The sequence below is a fragment of the Alosa pseudoharengus genome, unplaced genomic scaffold, assembly GCF_046254945.1.
Source record: "Alosa pseudoharengus isolate Yale_2024_CS ecotype anadromous, Long Island Sound unplaced genomic scaffold, YU_APseudo_1.1 YU_APseudo_1.1_scf_22, whole genome shotgun sequence".
In the NCBI taxonomy this organism is placed as follows: Eukaryota; Metazoa; Chordata; class Actinopteri; order Clupeiformes; family Clupeidae; genus Alosa; species Alosa pseudoharengus.
Window position 1 is genome coordinate 30,608,476 of NW_027468680.1, and position 17,403 is coordinate 30,625,878.

The window sequence follows — 17,403 nt, forward strand, 5'->3', positions numbered from 1 at the left end:
GATAAGAAAATGTTGAGGTGTATTTTGAATCATGGTTCTGATCTCCATTGGGAAATTAAAACTGGTATGAATCACATTTGCTTGAATGATGGGAACATAAAAAATGTTCCAGGTTTTAGACCAGCTGGGACAGAAGAAAAAGAAACAAAACCAGAACATGTTGTGGAGAAATAATTTTTAAATGCAGATTAGCAGTGTCAGCTGTCTGCCACTGATAAGATTCTGATCACAACTGAATGCAAGCAGGCAGTGGTCATGCAAGCAGGCAGTGGTCATACACTGCTTCCTTTTGCACATGTTGTGAAATTATTGCACCATGTCAGCTATTATATGGTATTTGTTGAGTGTAGAACTGAAGGTTGGTTCTACTTATGAAGCTATTGAAAATATGCTTGACATCTGCCTATTAAATCCCAGTCAGTAAATACAATGCTTTATAAGCATTGTGGTAAGGGATTGTGAAACAACCCCGGACAAAACCCAAAAACAAAATCATGAACCAGGGACTCGGTGTCCTTCTAACGTTTCCCCTCAGGAATCCCAGCATATGGCATTAATGGTGCTATGAGATTTTTCTTTATAGTTTCAAATATTCAAACATGACCTAAAAATAGCAACTGAATGTGAACAAACAACCATTTTGACTTCCTGTCAAAAGCACTATGCTAATGCTCCATTATGTCTAGATATCCAATGGAGTTAGCATATAATGCCAGGGTGCCTCTCAGCAACACATGTAGTGCTGTATTAAACACTTTGCAAGTAATGTGAGAATGTCGGTGGCTGCATTAATGAATGACATGTACAGTAATTTCTTTAGGAAGGTTCTTGCACTTATGTGGGGATTGTTCAACTACATGCATTGCGCACAGACACACACACAAGACACACTTCAATTAGAAACACACCAGTCACAATAATGAATACCACCTTTAATGTAAACAGACCTACAGACATGGTTTCTTTCTAAAAACACGTACAGACATCCTTCTTTAAAAACTTCCTCTTTCCCTCCTCCCATCTTCCTTGATTTCAAACCTCCTCCTGCCTTCGTTCACAAACCTTTTGTCCCACTTTCCACATCCTTTCTTATCTCATTCCAAAAGACTGAATATTAATTGTGCTGACACATTGATTACTACTCTAATAAAAGCCATGTTTAATAGATGAAAGTGTATGTTTGAACCATGTTTATGCTAGCAAACTACTTGTAATACAGGCATGCTAGTTACTAGGAATTATTAACCACTTTTTTTTGGTGAGAAGCGCTCTACTCTGTGCAGAGAATGGCAACCCCACGCTCGTAGAAGTTGTGAGGGTCCTCCTTGGTGGCGATGTCGAAGTCGACGGTGAAGATAAGGTCAGCTCGAGTGAAGTTGAGGTACACGGGCAGAGTTACCTGCAATAAGAAATTGTGGGATAAGTAAGATGAAGAATGTGAGTAAAATTATTATTTGCAACACTTGACATGAATGGCAGATGATATTTATCAGGAGGCACTGGACAAATGCATTGAAAATAAAGAAACATGGCACTTTTATCCAAAGGAACTTACAATTAGTTGTCATTTGTAAGTTCCTTTGGATAAAAGTGTCAGCTAAATGTGTATGACAATGTGTGTGAGGACGTGAGTGAGTTTGAGTGATCTGAAATGACCTTTAATCACTCATCATCTCCACACTCAAAAGGATTTGTGATGAACTGCAACTACTTGACACTAGTGACTTGTTGCAATCAAAACTATAGAAATTACGGTACCATTTTTGCTCTGCTTGCAATCGAGTGTTCTAAAAAGTCAGGCTTCTTTGGGTGCTTTCACATAAATAGTACTGATCTTTGTCCACTAAAAGGGGACCAGAAAGTGGACCAAAACAAAAGGATATTCATTAACCCAACATACTGTAGAACACACTTGTTTGGCTGTAGCCAAATTACAAATATCTATCATGAGCCTAATGATTTTTTAATGATAGAATATTTTTAACGTAATAAATGACATGCCTTCTCTTTTGTCAATGGCAAGTCAATTAGGACAAAATAGGCTAGTCTACATTGCAAAATGTGAACGAGAACCTAGGGCGTTTTTTGTTCACCATGCACAGATTAGGCGAACCGCACTATGGACGTCAAAATGAACCGTGCAGAGACAACATCCCGAGGTGGTCTCAGTTCGAGGCTTTGATTTTGATTAGTGTTCACATGTGCACATAAAATGCGGAGTCATCAATCTGAGTTTGTTTAGAAGGCTGAAAGGGACAAAGTGGGAAAGCCTGGAACATCACCAAAATTTCCATAACAAGGCCTTTGTAACACCATTCCTTGAAACCAGATGTTGGCCAGCAAAGTTAGCCAACTAGATGTCAAAAAGCACATTCTAACAGATAATGGAGATCCTCAAATAAATCAAGTATTCCCCATCTCTCCTTTGACCAAAACTCCCTCCATACAATGTCTTGACAGTCACAAAAACTCGAACAGAGAAGTGTTGTAATGGTTTCTAACAACTCTTTTGCAGCTGTAGGTGGAACAATTAACACACACCACGGCAACTTGTCTCTGCAACTTCCAGAAACACTTGTATCTCATCGCATATCTGTTAATTTCCTTGAGTAGAGTGTGTGTGAGTGTGTCAGGCTTGCAGCATGAAAGTGTGTGTATGTGTGTACCATGTTCCTCTTTTCAGCATTGAACTGCTTGAGCCAGCGCAGCTGTGTGAGGGGCAGCTCTGTGGAGATGGACGTGGAGAGGGACAGCTTGTTGTTGCCACAAGTGGCACCTTGCAGCTTCAGACCTGTGGGGAAGCAAGAGAGATTATGAGTGGTGTCAGTGCTAAATCAAGAAAGGAGCCTTTCAAATGCACCAACTTCCTTTTTCTATAGGTTAAACTAGTACCCCACTCCCCCCAGTGCACTAGGACTTATCTGGCTCCCTCGGCCTCACCTTTGATGCCAAAGCTGCAGGCGTCCAGCTGCGCCCCCTGGAGGGAAGTTACGTTGACCTCCAGACACAGCTCCTCCAGGGACCAGCTGTTGGCCTGGGCCACGTACTGACGGGTGGCCGTGATGTAGGCCTCTGGCACAAACAGGCTGCCCAGACACACATGAATGTTCTAGGGAAGGGGGAGAGAAGATAAAATGAAATCAGTGTAACAAAAGTCTATCAAGTTGATACAGCTTAATGTGCCATAATAGAGCTTTTTCCCACTCTTTTTTGTATTTATGGATTTTTGTTGAGGATCAATTTCCCTGTCTGCAGTTGTGAGCTGAACTGAGCCATTATGGGCTGCCCAAGTTCTAGAATGTTCTTCCTGGTTTGCTAAGTACCTTAAATACCACCAGAAAGAGCTTAACTTATAATCTCACGTTTACAGCCATCCTAAACACCACATTTAAATGAACACTAGGAAACACAATTGTAGCTTTTTTTTTTTTATCCAGAGTGCAGAAAAGTGAACATAGACATGTTGATTTTTACAGCAATGAATTGGCGTGTTCACTATTGTGAAATCTGACGTCTGCGTGTGTACACTGACCTTCAGCTCTTTGGCGCCCCCGCTGGCAGCTGCCTGTGAGATCTGCTGGAGCTGCTTGATGCGCTCGCTGAAGTCGGCCACCCACTGGATCACAGTCAGCGAGGCTGGCACTGTGTAGCGGCACCAGCTGCGTGGCAGAATACCTGCCCACACAAACAGAAAGAGTTCATTTGAATGTCTATTTCACAAATATTACCTTACCCCAAGTCACAATCAGTACACTTTCTAAATGCAGGAGTAGGATGTTTTTTTTTTAATCGGGTGTATACTGAGAGGACCACTGACATGTCCAATACATATTTGAATGAGTAAGATAGTGACCTTTGACCAGGTCGTTAATGAGGGTGCGGAGGTCGTTGGTCTGCTTCTTCTTGCCCTCGCACACCTGCACCACATCAGTCAGGTCCTGGCGCACGTCCTGCAGCATGCGTCCTCCCATCTTAACCTCGCGCTCGAAGAACCGGAACAACGGATCCTACACACACACAGCCATTAGCAAAGATGTAGCAAGCACATTCTCTTTGGACAGAAATCCAGGTATCTTGGTGGTATATGTGGAGAATTACAAGGCCTTGTGTATATAAGGTTTTAATTTAGACTCGTACTACTATTATTCGTCACGTACCCAGACTATGAGGAATACTCACTGCCGCACACACACACACACACACACACACACACACACACACACACTACGTTACCTTGATGTTCTCGACGGTGCGCTTGAGGGGGTTGACTGACTCGGGGATGAGCTGCAGCCAGTTACAGGAGGTGGTGCGCAGGATGCGCATCCAGGCGGGCTGGGTGTCCGAGGAGCTGCTGGTGCGCTGCTTCTTCTCTGTCTCGTAGGCCAGGTCGTCCTCGTCCTCCAGCATCTGCATTTTCAGCATCTTACCCATCATGTCAGTGCCTGAGCAGCCCAGTCCCGGGCCACGGCAGGAGTGGGGGACAGTGAGGAAGGAAGAGGAGGAGGAGGGAGGGAGAGGCAGAACATGGGCAAGAGGAAGAGGAGAGAGAGAAGGAGGGAGAAAAAGAGAGCAGGAGGAGGAAGAGCGTGAGGAGAGGAGAGAAAAGAAGGATGTACAGAAGTGGAAGGAGGTTGGTGGGGGACAGAGGATGAGGAAGGATGCAGGAGGAAGGGCCGAGGCCAGGAGATGCAGGAGAGTTGGGGTGGGGGGAGGGAGGGAGACCAAATTAATAGTGGATGACAAACACTGCAGCGCTGCATTCCCCTTTGACATGTTAACTCACATAAAAGGGATTTAAAAGAAAAACACTTAACAGGACTGTTTTATCAAATAGTTAATAGGGAAAAGGAGACAATAAACCAACTGATCCATGTTGTTATTACTGTTTTGAAATAAAACCAAGACAGCAAGGTAGTGAATTATAGTGGTCCCATGCATGTTTGTGGGATGGCAGGTTTAGGTTCAAAAGCACAAACATGGAGCGCCGTGAGCAAAAGCATCAAACTCATGAGAACCAAAAATCAACTAAAAGGTTAGGGGAGTGCGTAAGCAGCTGCTGGAGCCGACACGACTGATGCTAAATACAGCTACTGGAGGGTGAGGACTCCACCCACCACCACCCCTGCCCCTGGCAGAGCATACCCTCCAGTGTGTATGTACACACACACACACACACACACCTCTACAGTCTGAGCTAAGGTAGCTTACCAATTAAAGTGCCGGTTACTGTACAATTCAGTAATAATTCTGTATGTTAGCATGTAACCAGTGTCTTTAGAAGGTATACTAAGGCTATGCGACTATAATCTTATAGTTCATAGTAACACTTCAGAATCTTATTATACTTGTACAAGTTTGAATATGAACCAATTCCATAAAAAGAACCTACATTCAAATCAAGAGTTAGTATATAATGATACTTTTAGTTCTATAGCTGTTAAGTTCTACTGGAGTAGTGAACATATTTAGGCAAGCATATTATAAACATGGCAAGCAATGAGAAACAGTGAGTACTATACACACTAGACAGAATGCTCTGTCAAAAGCAGACCGAAACTCTTAATTATGTGGTTACGCGCTGTAGGAGTTAAAATGGGGCAAGATGACAGCCTGTGAACACAACTGAGAGAAACACTGTTAGAGTAGACACATGTCAGTCAAGTGGGCTATGAGGAAGGACACCTCTCCCCTTCTCATAGCCCGTTGTCACGGTGTCACCATGGTGAGTGACAACAGCGGCAGGTGGCCATACCCTGTGTGGTGAGCAGGACCCTCTCTGCGTTGCTAGGCAAGCCCAGCCAGGATGGCGTCTGGGTGTCCGGCAGCAACTCCACCCAGTGCATGAACTCCTCACGCCTGAAAGGCACACGGCATACAAGCGGATCAGATCAGGATCAAATCAACACAACACAGACAGGTCTCACAGTGACTACATTGTAAAAGGGCTACAAATCTTATAGAGCTTAAAAAAAATAAGCTTGAAGTTGGTGTCAGCAGGTTTGTGAATAGGTTTTAAGAGAACATCTAGATTTAAGAGTGTGATTTAGGAGTACTCTCGGCGGTAAGATCAAATGCTTTGTGAATACAGGCCCTGATGAACAGAGGAGGGACCCATCACTAACCTGATACCATCGGGCATCTTGATGTCCTTGTGTCCGTCCACCTTGAAGGCGAGCTTGAACTCGCTGTCAAAGCTGCCGGTGGTGAAGAGGCGATCCAGGAAGGTGTTGAGCAGCCGCTGGTCAAACTCGTTGTCGATGCGCCCGCCGTAGATGGACTGAGCCATCAGTGTCTTCAGCGCTGCCCACGGGATCTTATCTGGAGAGATGTTCTGACGACCCTGGAGCAGAATGGCCATAGAAAGGGCTCAATATCAATCAACATCCGTCAACATCAACACAAACACACCCACCTCATCACAACAATTAAATGTTGTGTGAAATCAGTGGGCACTCAATATTATTCACTGTGTTCCATTTGTGGCAAAAAAAAATTGAAACATTTTGTATGTACAAACTTTTAGGTTGCAAGTGTATAATTGTCCGATGTGGGGCAAATACTGTACAAGTGGAGTTTTTGTGGGTTTTCTTTACAGGACGCCAAGTGTTTGTAAAAGAAAAAAGTGCTTGTGTCCAATGACATGATGCCACACCTTAGCAGTGTCGTCCAGCCAGGTGTCGATGGTGTCACAGGCAGAGCGCAGGTCAGACTCTCCGAACTCGTACTTCTTGGACCAGCCGAGTGGAGCGTAGCGCAGACGCTCCTGGATGACTGCGTGGAACCAGGCCAGCAGGAAGTAGAGACGGGCACGTTCGTTGGGAGCCTGCAGTTGTCCACACGCAACATTTAGCACAACACAGATAGCAACAACAGCTTGACAAGCAGAACAGCCTGGACACTGTCCAAAAAATACATTTAGTCAGAGTGGCCAAGGCTGGAACTATTTTTGAGAGAGGTGGACAAACGGACAAAAAACTAAATAAATAATAGAAAACACAATTTGGTGTCTTTAAACTCGATTAGTTGGATCTGTTGTTTAAATGCAATATGGCATGAGAGAGTGGCGTTGGTAGCAGATATCGTCATGGCAGTGATGACAATATCTGCTACCAATGCCACTCTCACTTGTCATATACTATCTGACTGTCACACAGATCAAAGCAAACCACACATTTACAAACTGGTCCATTTTTGCAGGCCGTTCAAGCCTTCAATAGAATCTCTTCCAGATCTCAGGTTTGATGTGTGCAAATTTGTCCAGGTATTTTCCTAGCCCAATGTGTCAAATGAAACATTCGTGCTGATCTCACCTTGCACATGCGAGCCACTGGGATGTTGGAGAAGGTCCTCAGCATGTTGGCCTTGACGCCTGGAGGCGGCTCGAACACAAAGATGCGACCGGCACGCAGCAGGTTCACTGGGACCTGTGGATGACGAGGACATCACTTAAGGTGAGCAGTTTGGTGATCATGTGTTCTGTTAAGTTCTCAGATGGTTCTGGCATCTAATGTTTATAGTCTAGCCATTATATTTGAAATGCTGTTTTTTAAAAGGTACAGTCGTGGTTATGAATTGTTAATTCTACATACTTCTGTTCAAAATCAATAAACAAAAATGTAACATTCTTCAAAAGCATAGTCTTATACAGTACAGAACATGCTTCATGATAAAAAAAAACGAAAAAAAAGGAGAGAGAGAGAAGCTTTTGATCATTGGAACAGACCTTGGGGTTGATCTCCATGGTGAGGAAGAGGCGGAAGCTGGCATGTGGCTGCATGGAGTGGAGCTTCTTCTCCAGCTGCATGAGCCAGCCGGGGGCCAGGTGCACGTTCTCCAGCATCACCCACCTGCAGAGGAGAGAACACACCTGGGCGTCACCTCAGCACACCTGTGCAAGCTCACGTCCTGAGGAAAGCCATTCAGCTGAAACATGGCGTTTCTTTTCTACTTTTTGCCCTCTCTACACAACAGTGCCTTTGACGCAGCCCTGGACCACTCAGTGACAGGGTAAGACGGTCTTTATGGCGTCCTATTTTTACACTCGGGGTAATCACAAGTGACCCAACTACAGTGGATTAAAAGTTACTGCTTACTGGTGAGTTGATTCTTCTATAATAAAATGACATCAAAGGATTTCAGTTCAACTCCAAGAAGAGACAAAGCGAACACATTTACAAACACCAACCTGCCAGACTTCACAGCAGTGTTGATATCACGGTCAGCTTTGTTGAAGCCCTCAGCAGAACCTGTGACGCAGGGAGAAACCAGAATTCATCCCAGCATCAGATAAATCAACACTAGCGGTGAGTCAGTTTAACCACGCCGTCTTCCTTCAAAGTTCAGTGCAATCGGCCAAATGGGTACCACCCGGAGATGGACTTTTCAGCATTGACTGCTGACACTGTAGTCTTACCGATAGAGATGGAGGTGATGTGTTTGTTCTGCTCAGCAGCAAGGTCTCGGACCAGGCCGCTGGCATCGTATCCGGGCACAGAGCACATCAGCACAGGAGTTCCAGGCTTGACCTGAAACCAACCATTCAGTCTCATTAGAAGTGCTCATTCAAACCCATGCAGCATCTCTTAAACCAGCTCTTACTTACTGGCAACATACACCAAGCTAAATAACACCAACTATTTTCCTGAGAGCATTACTGTTCATTTTATTGACCAATTTATTCAGTCAAAAACTGATTTGGGGAAAACATTCTAAATTATCTATATTTTTTCTATTAATCAATTGCTACTTTAGCTGTTATTCACCAACCTCACTGTCCACAACGTTGGCCAGGTCGAGGGGCTGGTCGATGATGGCCATGAATGTGTCCCCGAGGACCTTAGCAACAAAGACGTGGGACATAGCCAGCATACGGTCGGGCCTAAAGGCCTGGATCAGCAGCAACTGGTGCACTGCCTGGCCAATGGAAGCTGAGAGAGGAACACAGGCATATGAGTGAGAGGCCAGACATCCAATCAGAAGTGATATATTTAATCAGGAGGAAGCCATTTTGTCTCACTTTATGCGCTGTGTCAAGTAGTGAAAAGGACAAAGCGAGTCTATGGTCTACAGTGGATGGATGGCAATTGTATTCATGACTGGGACAGAACAAGCTGAATTAAACTTCACCTTAGAGTATAAGGTAAAGTAGCTCACTACACAACACACTGAGGCTATGGCTGTGTAGTGTGTAGGTTTGTTGGAGTATGAGAGGGCTTAAGGACTTACTGGAAGCCTTCTCCTCAGCCCAGAGGTAGGGCACGGACAGTTCAGGGGAGTTGCTCTCCAGCCACATGAAGAACTGCTGCAGAAACAGAGACAAGAGCTTATGTTACATTTACTCTGCTGAACTACAGTTCAGTTTCAGCTGTTGGAGTACATTTCCCCTTGACAGGCAATCAAAAGGACAGATAAGTGGGAATGTTTGAGCAGTACAGGATGTGGTAGAAAGTGTGTGTGTGTGTGTGTGTGTGTGTGTGTGTGTGTGTGTGTCTCTCAAGATGGTCTCTTTCAGAAGGTTAGACACTTTGCTTGATTGACCATGTGAAAAGTATATGATCAAAGACTATGTGCCCTCAGGGGTTCAGTGCACAACATCCTCTCACCTCATCAGCCTGCACTTTGGTCACCAGGTCTTTGAAGGCGGGCAGGCGGCTGAGTCGGACCATGGCCTCGCTCTGGTCCGTGGTCAAACCCTTAACCTTGGGGATGGCTGTGCCGGTCAGCACAATCTCTTTCCCACGCAGGAAGTGCTGGAACTCCACGTCAAAGGACAGCTCACTGCGCACACAATGGAAAATCACATGGTCATTCAAGCAAGCATAGATGTAAATGTATGTATGCATGCATCAACACATGTGAATATACGGTTTTCACTTTAAAATCACATACATAGATGTAAACTGACAGCAAATACTCTTTCACATGTATGTGTATATATAATTGAAGGCATGAAGGCATGTAAACATACACTGCCGTTCAAAAGTTTGGGGTCACTCAGAAATGTCCTTGTTTTTATCAAGATCATTGTTTCCATGATCTTTAATGTAATATCTACAATGCCCATTATGAGCAACCATTCATCCAATGTTCCAAAGGCACATTCTGTTTACTAATCTGATAGGCTAACTGAGAAAACATTGGAGAACCCTTTTGCAATTAAGCACATAATGCAATCTGAAAACTGCTGCCCTGATTAAAAAAAACAATGCAACTGATCTCAGCTGGTATTCTGTCTATAATGGAGTGGAATGGACATTTCTCAGTGACCCCAAACTTGTGAACGGTAGTGTATACCATAAACATTTATACAAAGCTATGTTTAAAATTCAGTCGAGCTGTCATAGGTACTGTATTGTTGATGTGTGGATTTGGTCACCTGGGCATGCCCTTCAGGTTGATCCTGGCCAACAGCATGGCAAACGTGATATGGTCCTGATGAAGCATACCCCTCGCCACACGGTTGAATGCAATCTGTTAAGATCAAGGAAATACACCATTGTTAAAGGAAAAGACCCCTTTAGTAGGTCAAACAGTTTATGCCAAGACAACAAGACCCTCCCAGAGCCAGCAACACTACACATTTCTAGTCCCATCTCTGATGACCTGAATTGGGTTATTCTACTCCTTTGAGTGGATCTCTTTCACAACCTCTGTGTTGGGGGAGGAGGGTGTACCTGGAACAGGTCTTTGGTGATGACCGTGAGACGCTGGCTGTGGTCACTGATGCCCTTCAGGTTGGCGTTCTCATACAGGACTGTGTGGTAGATGTCCAGGAATAGGTGAAGAGAGTACTGGTACAGGAAGTGAATCTGAGAAGAAAAACACGAGATGAGATAAGTGCTTACTGTAAAACATTTAAGAATTGTCCCATCATTAACTTCATCATGCACCAAGTCAAAATGATCATCTTTCAAGCTTGCTATATTTTGAAATCAATTTTCTGTAGCAGACGAACAGACATGCCTTCATGACTCCTTGCATGTCGGCCTACACCATCGGTGTATGAGAGTGTGTGTGTGTGTGTGTGTGTGTGTGTGTGTGTGTGTGTGTGAGTGTGTGAGAATGGGTGAATGTGAGGCATGAAATTGTAAAGCGCTTTGAGGAGTGAGAAAGCTCTATACAAACTCAGTCCATTTAACATATACCATTTATCAGTCACGCCACATTGACAGGGTAGATGGGCACTGTTCTTTGGGCCCTAACTCCAGTGTTCCTACCTGGTTGAGGGCTTCCATGGTGAAGTAGATGCTGCTGCAGGCAGTGGACAGAGACAGGTACTGCTGAGAGACCGTCTCCACCTCCTGCATCACTATGTCCGTCTCCTCCACCTTCCTGGTCACCTCCGCCGCCTCCTTCTTCAGGTTCTCCAGGGTGGTGATGATGGTGTCGTCGTCAAGGATACGACCCTTGACCTCGTTCAGGGCCTGCAAGAGGGACTTCTCGAGCTGACGCAGACGTAACTGGAACTCACCTGGTAGGCAGTGGGGGGGGGGGAACAGTAATTTTAAGTTTACTAATGGATTTACATCTATAAAGAGTGTAGTGACAAGACCTGCAATCATTATGGGGACAGGAGAAGCAACGATGAAAACATGGAGGAAGAGAGAGACGGAGAAAAAAAATGGGAGTGTGTCAGAATGTGAGCGGCTGTGCTTAGCTGCGGCTCACCCTGCAGTTTGAGGAGGTCGGAGCGTTTCTCGTCGACGTCGGGCCTCTCTGCCTTCAGCACCTCGTTGAGGCACTGGCTCTGCAAGCTGCTGCGCGTCACCGTGAAGTTCACGAAGGTCACGCGAGAACACAGGTCTGGTGGGAACTCAACCTGGAACCCACACATTCAGAGGATGGAAAATCACCACAAGTCCACTGGTATATCAGCAGAGATCAATTGGACTGAAGTGCCCAACCTTGTGTGGGAAAACTTCAGATCCTTCGACAATCATATATAAAAAGGTGACAATCCTAACCACAAATGTTTTCTATGTTTTCTAATTTGTTCATCAAATTGAAAATATTTCTTTGCATTTTCATTAAGTACATTAGACTGATCTGAAGTGAAGGTACTCATGTAAAGCTGAAGTGTTTCTGTGACTGTGCTCGTGAGGAGGACACTGACCGTGGGGTCGCGAGTGGAGAGGAAGATGACGAAGGATGGGGACAGATCGATGTCCTGGTCTCCCAGCGTGATGAGAACTCGGCCTCCGGTCCTGCGCACCTCCCTGTTAAGCACCGGGTTCAGGATGGGATCATAGCTCTCCACGTCCTGCCAAATCAAAACCATTTATTAGTGCCACACCATCATTTCATAAAAGCACTGCTAAATCAAAACAACTTCTGGAACTTCTGGGCTCTGACACTGCAGCATAGAGTACCTGCACAAGCAGAGGGTTTCCAAATCTCAGGGCGCTTTCCAGATTCTTCCTGAAGGCGTCGTCCAGGAAACTGGTCCTGGTGATCTTGCGGTCCTTGTACTCATTCATGATGAACTCTGTGGCCTGGCCTGATGGGTCAATGATCAGTGGGTACCTGGACAGATAAACACACGAGTTAAATAGGTCAAAACTTCAGTGAGCTTTCAAGTGAAAAGAAATCTCGGTATTTCTCAGGGTTTCATATTTTTGACAGTGCAAGACACAAACACAGTGTAATCAGCTGTGTTGAGGTTTAATGAAAGTGGCTCTTCATTACAAATTACATGTTTTGTTGTAACTCATCTCCTAAAAAACAATTTCTTGTTTTATGGTAATACCTGAAAAATGGCTATTGGCTTCAATCAACTCTAGGTGTGATACATTAGGAGCGCTTTTATGATTAAAGGACCAGCAAATGCTGGTCCAGGTGTTGTGGGCGCGGGGCGGATGCTCACCTGTTGAACCTCTTCAGCATGATTGCGTTCTCAGTGCACAGGTCGTCAGCAGGCAGCGAGTTGGCCTGCCAGCGCAGCCGCTCGTCAGCGTTGGACAGATACTCAGTCCTGGCGATGTCTGTGCGGAACTGTGGAGAGACCAGAGCACAGGTCAGTCTGGTGCTGTTGTGTAGTACCAGAGCACAGGTCAGTCTGCTGTTGTGTAGTACCATAAGGGTGTTTACTCAACATGACTGGGTAAAGTGAGTAGTATTTAGCAGATTCTTTTATCCAAAGCACCACAGCAGAGACATGAATTCGAACCCGGACAAACTGATGGTCAAGCTGCAAAACTACCAGTGCTCTACGCCCAGGGTCAGGTCATCATGGACATACCTGAACGTTGGCCTGCTGCAGGTGGTGTGACCAGGTGGTGAAGAGGTTCTGCCTCATCTGCTGGTCGAAGTAGCCGGCGTAGGCAATGAAGGCCGCCGACAGGAGGCAGTCTCCGGCGATGGTGGACATCTGGTTCTTGAAGGTCTCGCTGGTCTTCTCCCAACGGTCCCTCTCGGCAGACAAGCTCTTCAGCAAGGCTGTGCTGCGGTTCACCTGAAAGGTAGTTAAGGCACATTTAGGTTGAAAAGCTTGATGTTGCAACACACATACACACAATGCTTTTACAAAAAAATCTACTATTGTGCTTTTCCCTTCTATGCCTGAAGCATCATTTTCATGAGTGTGACATTTGTCTTTTCTCAATTTTACACCATCAGATTTACAACATCAGATTTCAGGTGTCATTACATTGCATGTCAGTTATCAATCAAAAGAGGCTTCCGGAACCCCCGCGCTCACCTTGGCCTCTACGGCAGCCAGGTCGGCCTTGATGGCCTGGGCCTCTGAGATGAGGATGGCGTATTCCTCTTTGTAGCGGGAGATGCTGGACTCCAGGTCACGGATCATGCGCTCCACCTCCTCGCCCTTGGACTTGTTGTCGGTGGCGTCGTCCTCCAGCTTCTGCAGCTCGTTCCTCAGCGGCTCCACGCGTTTCAGCATGTCCGCATAGTTCAGCTGTCACACACGCCGCAACACGGGTCACAGGTAAGCCATGTGGCCTCTCTTTAAACACGCTCACATTTTGTTATATTCCACTTTGTATTGCAATGTTAGATGAACTGGGATGTACAAATAAAGTGTGGATTTCAGAGGTCTGAATGTGCACCACTGGGCACTGGGCTCTACTACTGGATACTCAGGACACTAGTTTGCAATCATAGTCATGGACCCCTTGTACAAATGTACATGATGGCACACAACACTGAATGAATGGAGAGCCTACCTGAGCGATGGCCCATTTGACCATAGGGCCACAGGCCAGTGAGGCCCTGTTGACCTGCTCGTAGTTGTAGGATGGGTTGGACATGTAGTTCTTCTTCATCTTTTCACGGATGGAGTCACTGTTGCCCCAGTGAAGTCACCCAGAGATGATCAAAATGAAGAAATGTGTGTTAGCTCAGAGCGCCAAACGCCATCCAAGGTATTAAGGAATTAATGTTAGGAAGCACACAGGGGTATGGATTGGTATGAATGAAAGTGGAGAGAGAGATATTATGAATTAGAAGGGATAGAGAGGTGGAATTTTCAGGCAAGATTAAAAAGGACTTAATCATCATATCTTTTTATATTTGGTAGACTTTCTCCTACATTTACTGAGTTTTCTAGTATCGAATTTTGAATCTGCATCTGGGGGACTACTCTATCGGTGGCTAATTAAATTATCAATTTATTGTAATTAAGCAATATAATTAAATAATTAGGAGTGCAGTCATTAAAAAAAGAAAAACACCCTGTGTGACCATTACCCCGTGTGCAAATTGCTTCAGCAGACCCAGTGAGTTGCACCAGGATTGTGCCCATAGACAGGAGACAGAGACAAAAGCATAAGAGACATGGTTCTTAATGACAATACCTCATGTCCTCAGAGACAAAGTTGACTATGCTGGAGATGAAATTGTCTCGGATAATAACTTGTCTGATCTTTTTCCAGTCATTAGTCTCCTCTCCCAGCAGGAGACAGATAGACTCTAAGGCCAGCTTTACGGCAGGGGGAGGGTTGGCCATGGAACGCACTTCGACAAGGTGCTGCTTCTTTATAGAGCTGACCGCTGAGGATGGGGAGGAAGAGGAGAGGAAGGAGAGAGAGAGAGAGAGAGAGATATGAAGGAGAAGTGGAGATGAGGGAGACAGAGAGAGAGAGAGAGAGATAGAAGGGGAGACAGAGGGATGCTGGTTTTAGAAACATGCAGGACAGATGGGGTGGGTGGGGGGGAGGGTGCCTGGCAGCTGTGTGGCACTGAGGAGGGGGAGGTTGCATAGGACTGAAAAAGCCCGTCAATTAATGCTTTTGCCCTAACAAACTCATATGAAGGGTCAGAAGACCACAACACGTATGGCAATGGGTGCAGTCCTTAAAATGTTCCTTTTTGTCACACGTACACTGTATATTTATTTGATTTCCAATGATGAGGAGCTACCACTAGCACTGGACTATGTCAGGATGTCCACCCCTGCCCTCTGCTGTGCCACACAGTCACCTGGTGCCCCACTCCGCACACTCCAGTCACCTGATCTCATCAGCAGAAAAGTTAACAATGGTGGGGATGAAGTTCTCCCGCATAATGATGGAGCGGATCTGCTTCCAGTCGGTGGTGCTCTCGCCCAGAAGCAGGCAGATGGACTCCAGGGCCAGCTTCACCGCCCCGGGCGGGTTGGCCATGGACCGCACCTCCACCAGGTGCTGCTTCTTAATTGACTTAACGGCTAATGACCACAAGAGGACGCAGTGGAGCAATGTAGGAGAGGAGAAAGAGAGGAGAGGAGGAAGGGAAAGAAAAAGCAGTCAAGTTAGCAGTGACGCCAGGACATCAGTTTGAGCAAACACCCATGTGTATTCAAACATCTCTCTCTCACACACACACACACACACACACACACACACACAGACACACAAACACAGACACACACATTAACACATGACAATGGCACACAAACTGTGTCGCAATTGGAACTTTTCTGGCAGTTATTTAAACACAACAGTAAGCTTTAAATAAATTGTAGGACTATTCTGCCAGGATTTGAAGTTCCAATTGGGACTTGACAAAGAGCAGAGGAAGAATAAGAAACCCCAAAAGATCCCCAAGAGGAAAACTAGGCAAGAGGCCAAAAGGAGAGAATTGCTCCAACACAAGAACGCGTCTCAATAATCCAAAGTCTACTTACTGCGATATGGAACAGGGGTATTCAGGAGAATGTTTTTTTTGCGGCACTCAGAGCTAGGCAATTCAACATCACTTTCACACAGTCAACAAATGTAGTCAACAGATAGAAATCTACACACATCATATCTACTGAAGTTGTTCAGGAAATACACAGTGTGAATAAGACAGACGTGGAAAAATAAAGGGTAAGTAAACAGTCGTTTCCATACCGTTCTGAGCTTCAATGACGGCAGGCTCCACCTGATCCAGGTCATCTTTGACACTCAGTTGCTTGTCTTTGATGACTTCCTGTTGCTTGTAAATCGATTCCTGGATCTCCTGACTCATCACCTGTGATTATCCCATTTAAAAGTCCAGCGTTAAGTCAGTCAAATGAATACCACAACCACTAGTCATGAGCAATCACAGAATGAAACCCAACAAAGCCAAATGCTGTGTGAATGAGATAAAGCCACTGATGGTCAGCTTGCCTTCTTCTTCTCGGCCTCCTGCTGGTCCTTCACCATCTTCTTCAGCTTGTCGTTGGCAGCCGCATTCTTGGCCTCCAGCTCCTGGCTCTTGATCCTCAGATCCCTACGTAGCTCCTCCACCTAGCCAAACAGCACAACGTGGTTATTTGGTCTATTTTGTAAGAGGAGGACAGGCGACAGATGGATTTATTAACATGGTTTCTGTATGGCAATGCATCATTCCGTCTTTCACATCATTTTTGACTGTACTCCAGTGGTTGTTCTGCACAATGTACCACCCCCCACCCCCTCCTAATTTGCTACAGTTACAGTAGAGTAGAGTAATCAGCCAGGATTGGCCCGGAGGTGCTTCAGCAGACATCCATTACCTGGTCGACGGTCTCCTTGATCTTGCGCAGGCCGACGTTCAGATGCATCTGCTGCTCCTCCAGCTCACTGCGCTTCTCGTTGAACAGGTTGGCGTAGTGGTTGATGAAGTCCAGGTAGTGGCGCGGGGTGATGGCCATGGTGCGGCCGCCGCGCTTCGCCAAGCGGTTGTTAGCCTGAGGGGGAAAGGGACAGCAAGCGAAAAGTCAATAAGCGGAATTCAGCAACTGTTCAGAGATTGTCACTGGTACGGTACAAAACCAATATGAACTGGTCCCATGTACTTAATCTGCCCAATTAAAATATTTGTTTATAACCAGATTAGGAAATTAGAATGGCTGGCAATAGAAAAATAACAAAAAATGAGAAGGATCATCTTCACCATCAACTTCTGCATTCAACAGCACAGCTCCTGAACACTTCTGAATCAGAGGTAATGTGTGGAGTC

General features: G+C 45.5%; 1 protein-coding gene across 3 annotated transcripts in view; it reads right to left on the minus strand.

Moving 5' to 3' along the window:
- Window positions 1-917: 917 nt before the first annotated feature.
- Window positions 918-17,403, minus strand: part of dync1h1 (dynein, cytoplasmic 1, heavy chain 1) — a 42,214-nt gene continuing 25,728 nt past the window's right edge. The window contains exons 48-77 of one of the 3 annotated variants that reach the window (XM_076299684.1): window positions 16,958-17,131; window positions 16,590-16,709; window positions 16,329-16,449; window positions 14,811-15,006; window positions 14,181-14,298; window positions 13,697-13,912; window positions 13,238-13,450; window positions 12,863-12,990; window positions 12,369-12,522; window positions 12,113-12,259; window positions 11,668-11,818; window positions 11,217-11,470; window positions 10,674-10,808; window positions 10,376-10,470; window positions 9,603-9,777; window positions 9,226-9,301; window positions 8,767-8,927; window positions 8,414-8,525; window positions 8,186-8,246; window positions 7,724-7,847; window positions 7,311-7,424; window positions 6,653-6,823; window positions 6,123-6,340; window positions 5,753-5,856; window positions 4,234-4,442; window positions 3,854-4,007; window positions 3,533-3,675; window positions 2,941-3,109; window positions 2,667-2,791; window positions 918-1,399 (exon numbers count right to left, since the gene is read on the minus strand). In XM_076299684.1, coding sequence (XP_076155799.1) covers window positions 1,271-1,399; window positions 2,667-2,791; window positions 2,941-3,109; window positions 3,533-3,675; window positions 3,854-4,007; window positions 4,234-4,442; window positions 5,753-5,856; window positions 6,123-6,340; window positions 6,653-6,823; window positions 7,311-7,424; window positions 7,724-7,847; window positions 8,186-8,246; window positions 8,414-8,525; window positions 8,767-8,927; window positions 9,226-9,301; window positions 9,603-9,777; window positions 10,376-10,470; window positions 10,674-10,808; window positions 11,217-11,470; window positions 11,668-11,818; window positions 12,113-12,259; window positions 12,369-12,522; window positions 12,863-12,990; window positions 13,238-13,450; window positions 13,697-13,912; window positions 14,181-14,298; window positions 14,811-15,006; window positions 16,329-16,449; window positions 16,590-16,709; window positions 16,958-17,131 — 4,467 coding nt within the window. In that variant the 3' untranslated portion in view covers window positions 918-1,270. Of the gene's footprint in view, window positions 1,400-2,666; window positions 2,792-2,940; window positions 3,110-3,532; window positions 3,676-3,853; window positions 4,008-4,233; window positions 4,443-5,752; window positions 5,857-6,122; window positions 6,341-6,652; window positions 6,824-7,310; window positions 7,425-7,723; window positions 7,848-8,185; window positions 8,247-8,413; window positions 8,526-8,766; window positions 8,928-9,225; window positions 9,302-9,602; window positions 9,778-10,375; window positions 10,471-10,673; window positions 10,809-11,216; window positions 11,471-11,667; window positions 11,819-12,112; window positions 12,260-12,368; window positions 12,523-12,862; window positions 12,991-13,237; window positions 13,451-13,696; window positions 13,913-14,180; window positions 14,299-14,810; window positions 15,007-15,465; window positions 15,662-16,328; window positions 16,450-16,589; window positions 16,710-16,957; window positions 17,132-17,403 lie in introns of all 3 variants that reach the window. The other 2 variants (XM_076299685.1, XM_076299683.1) reach the window with 2 other exon arrangements.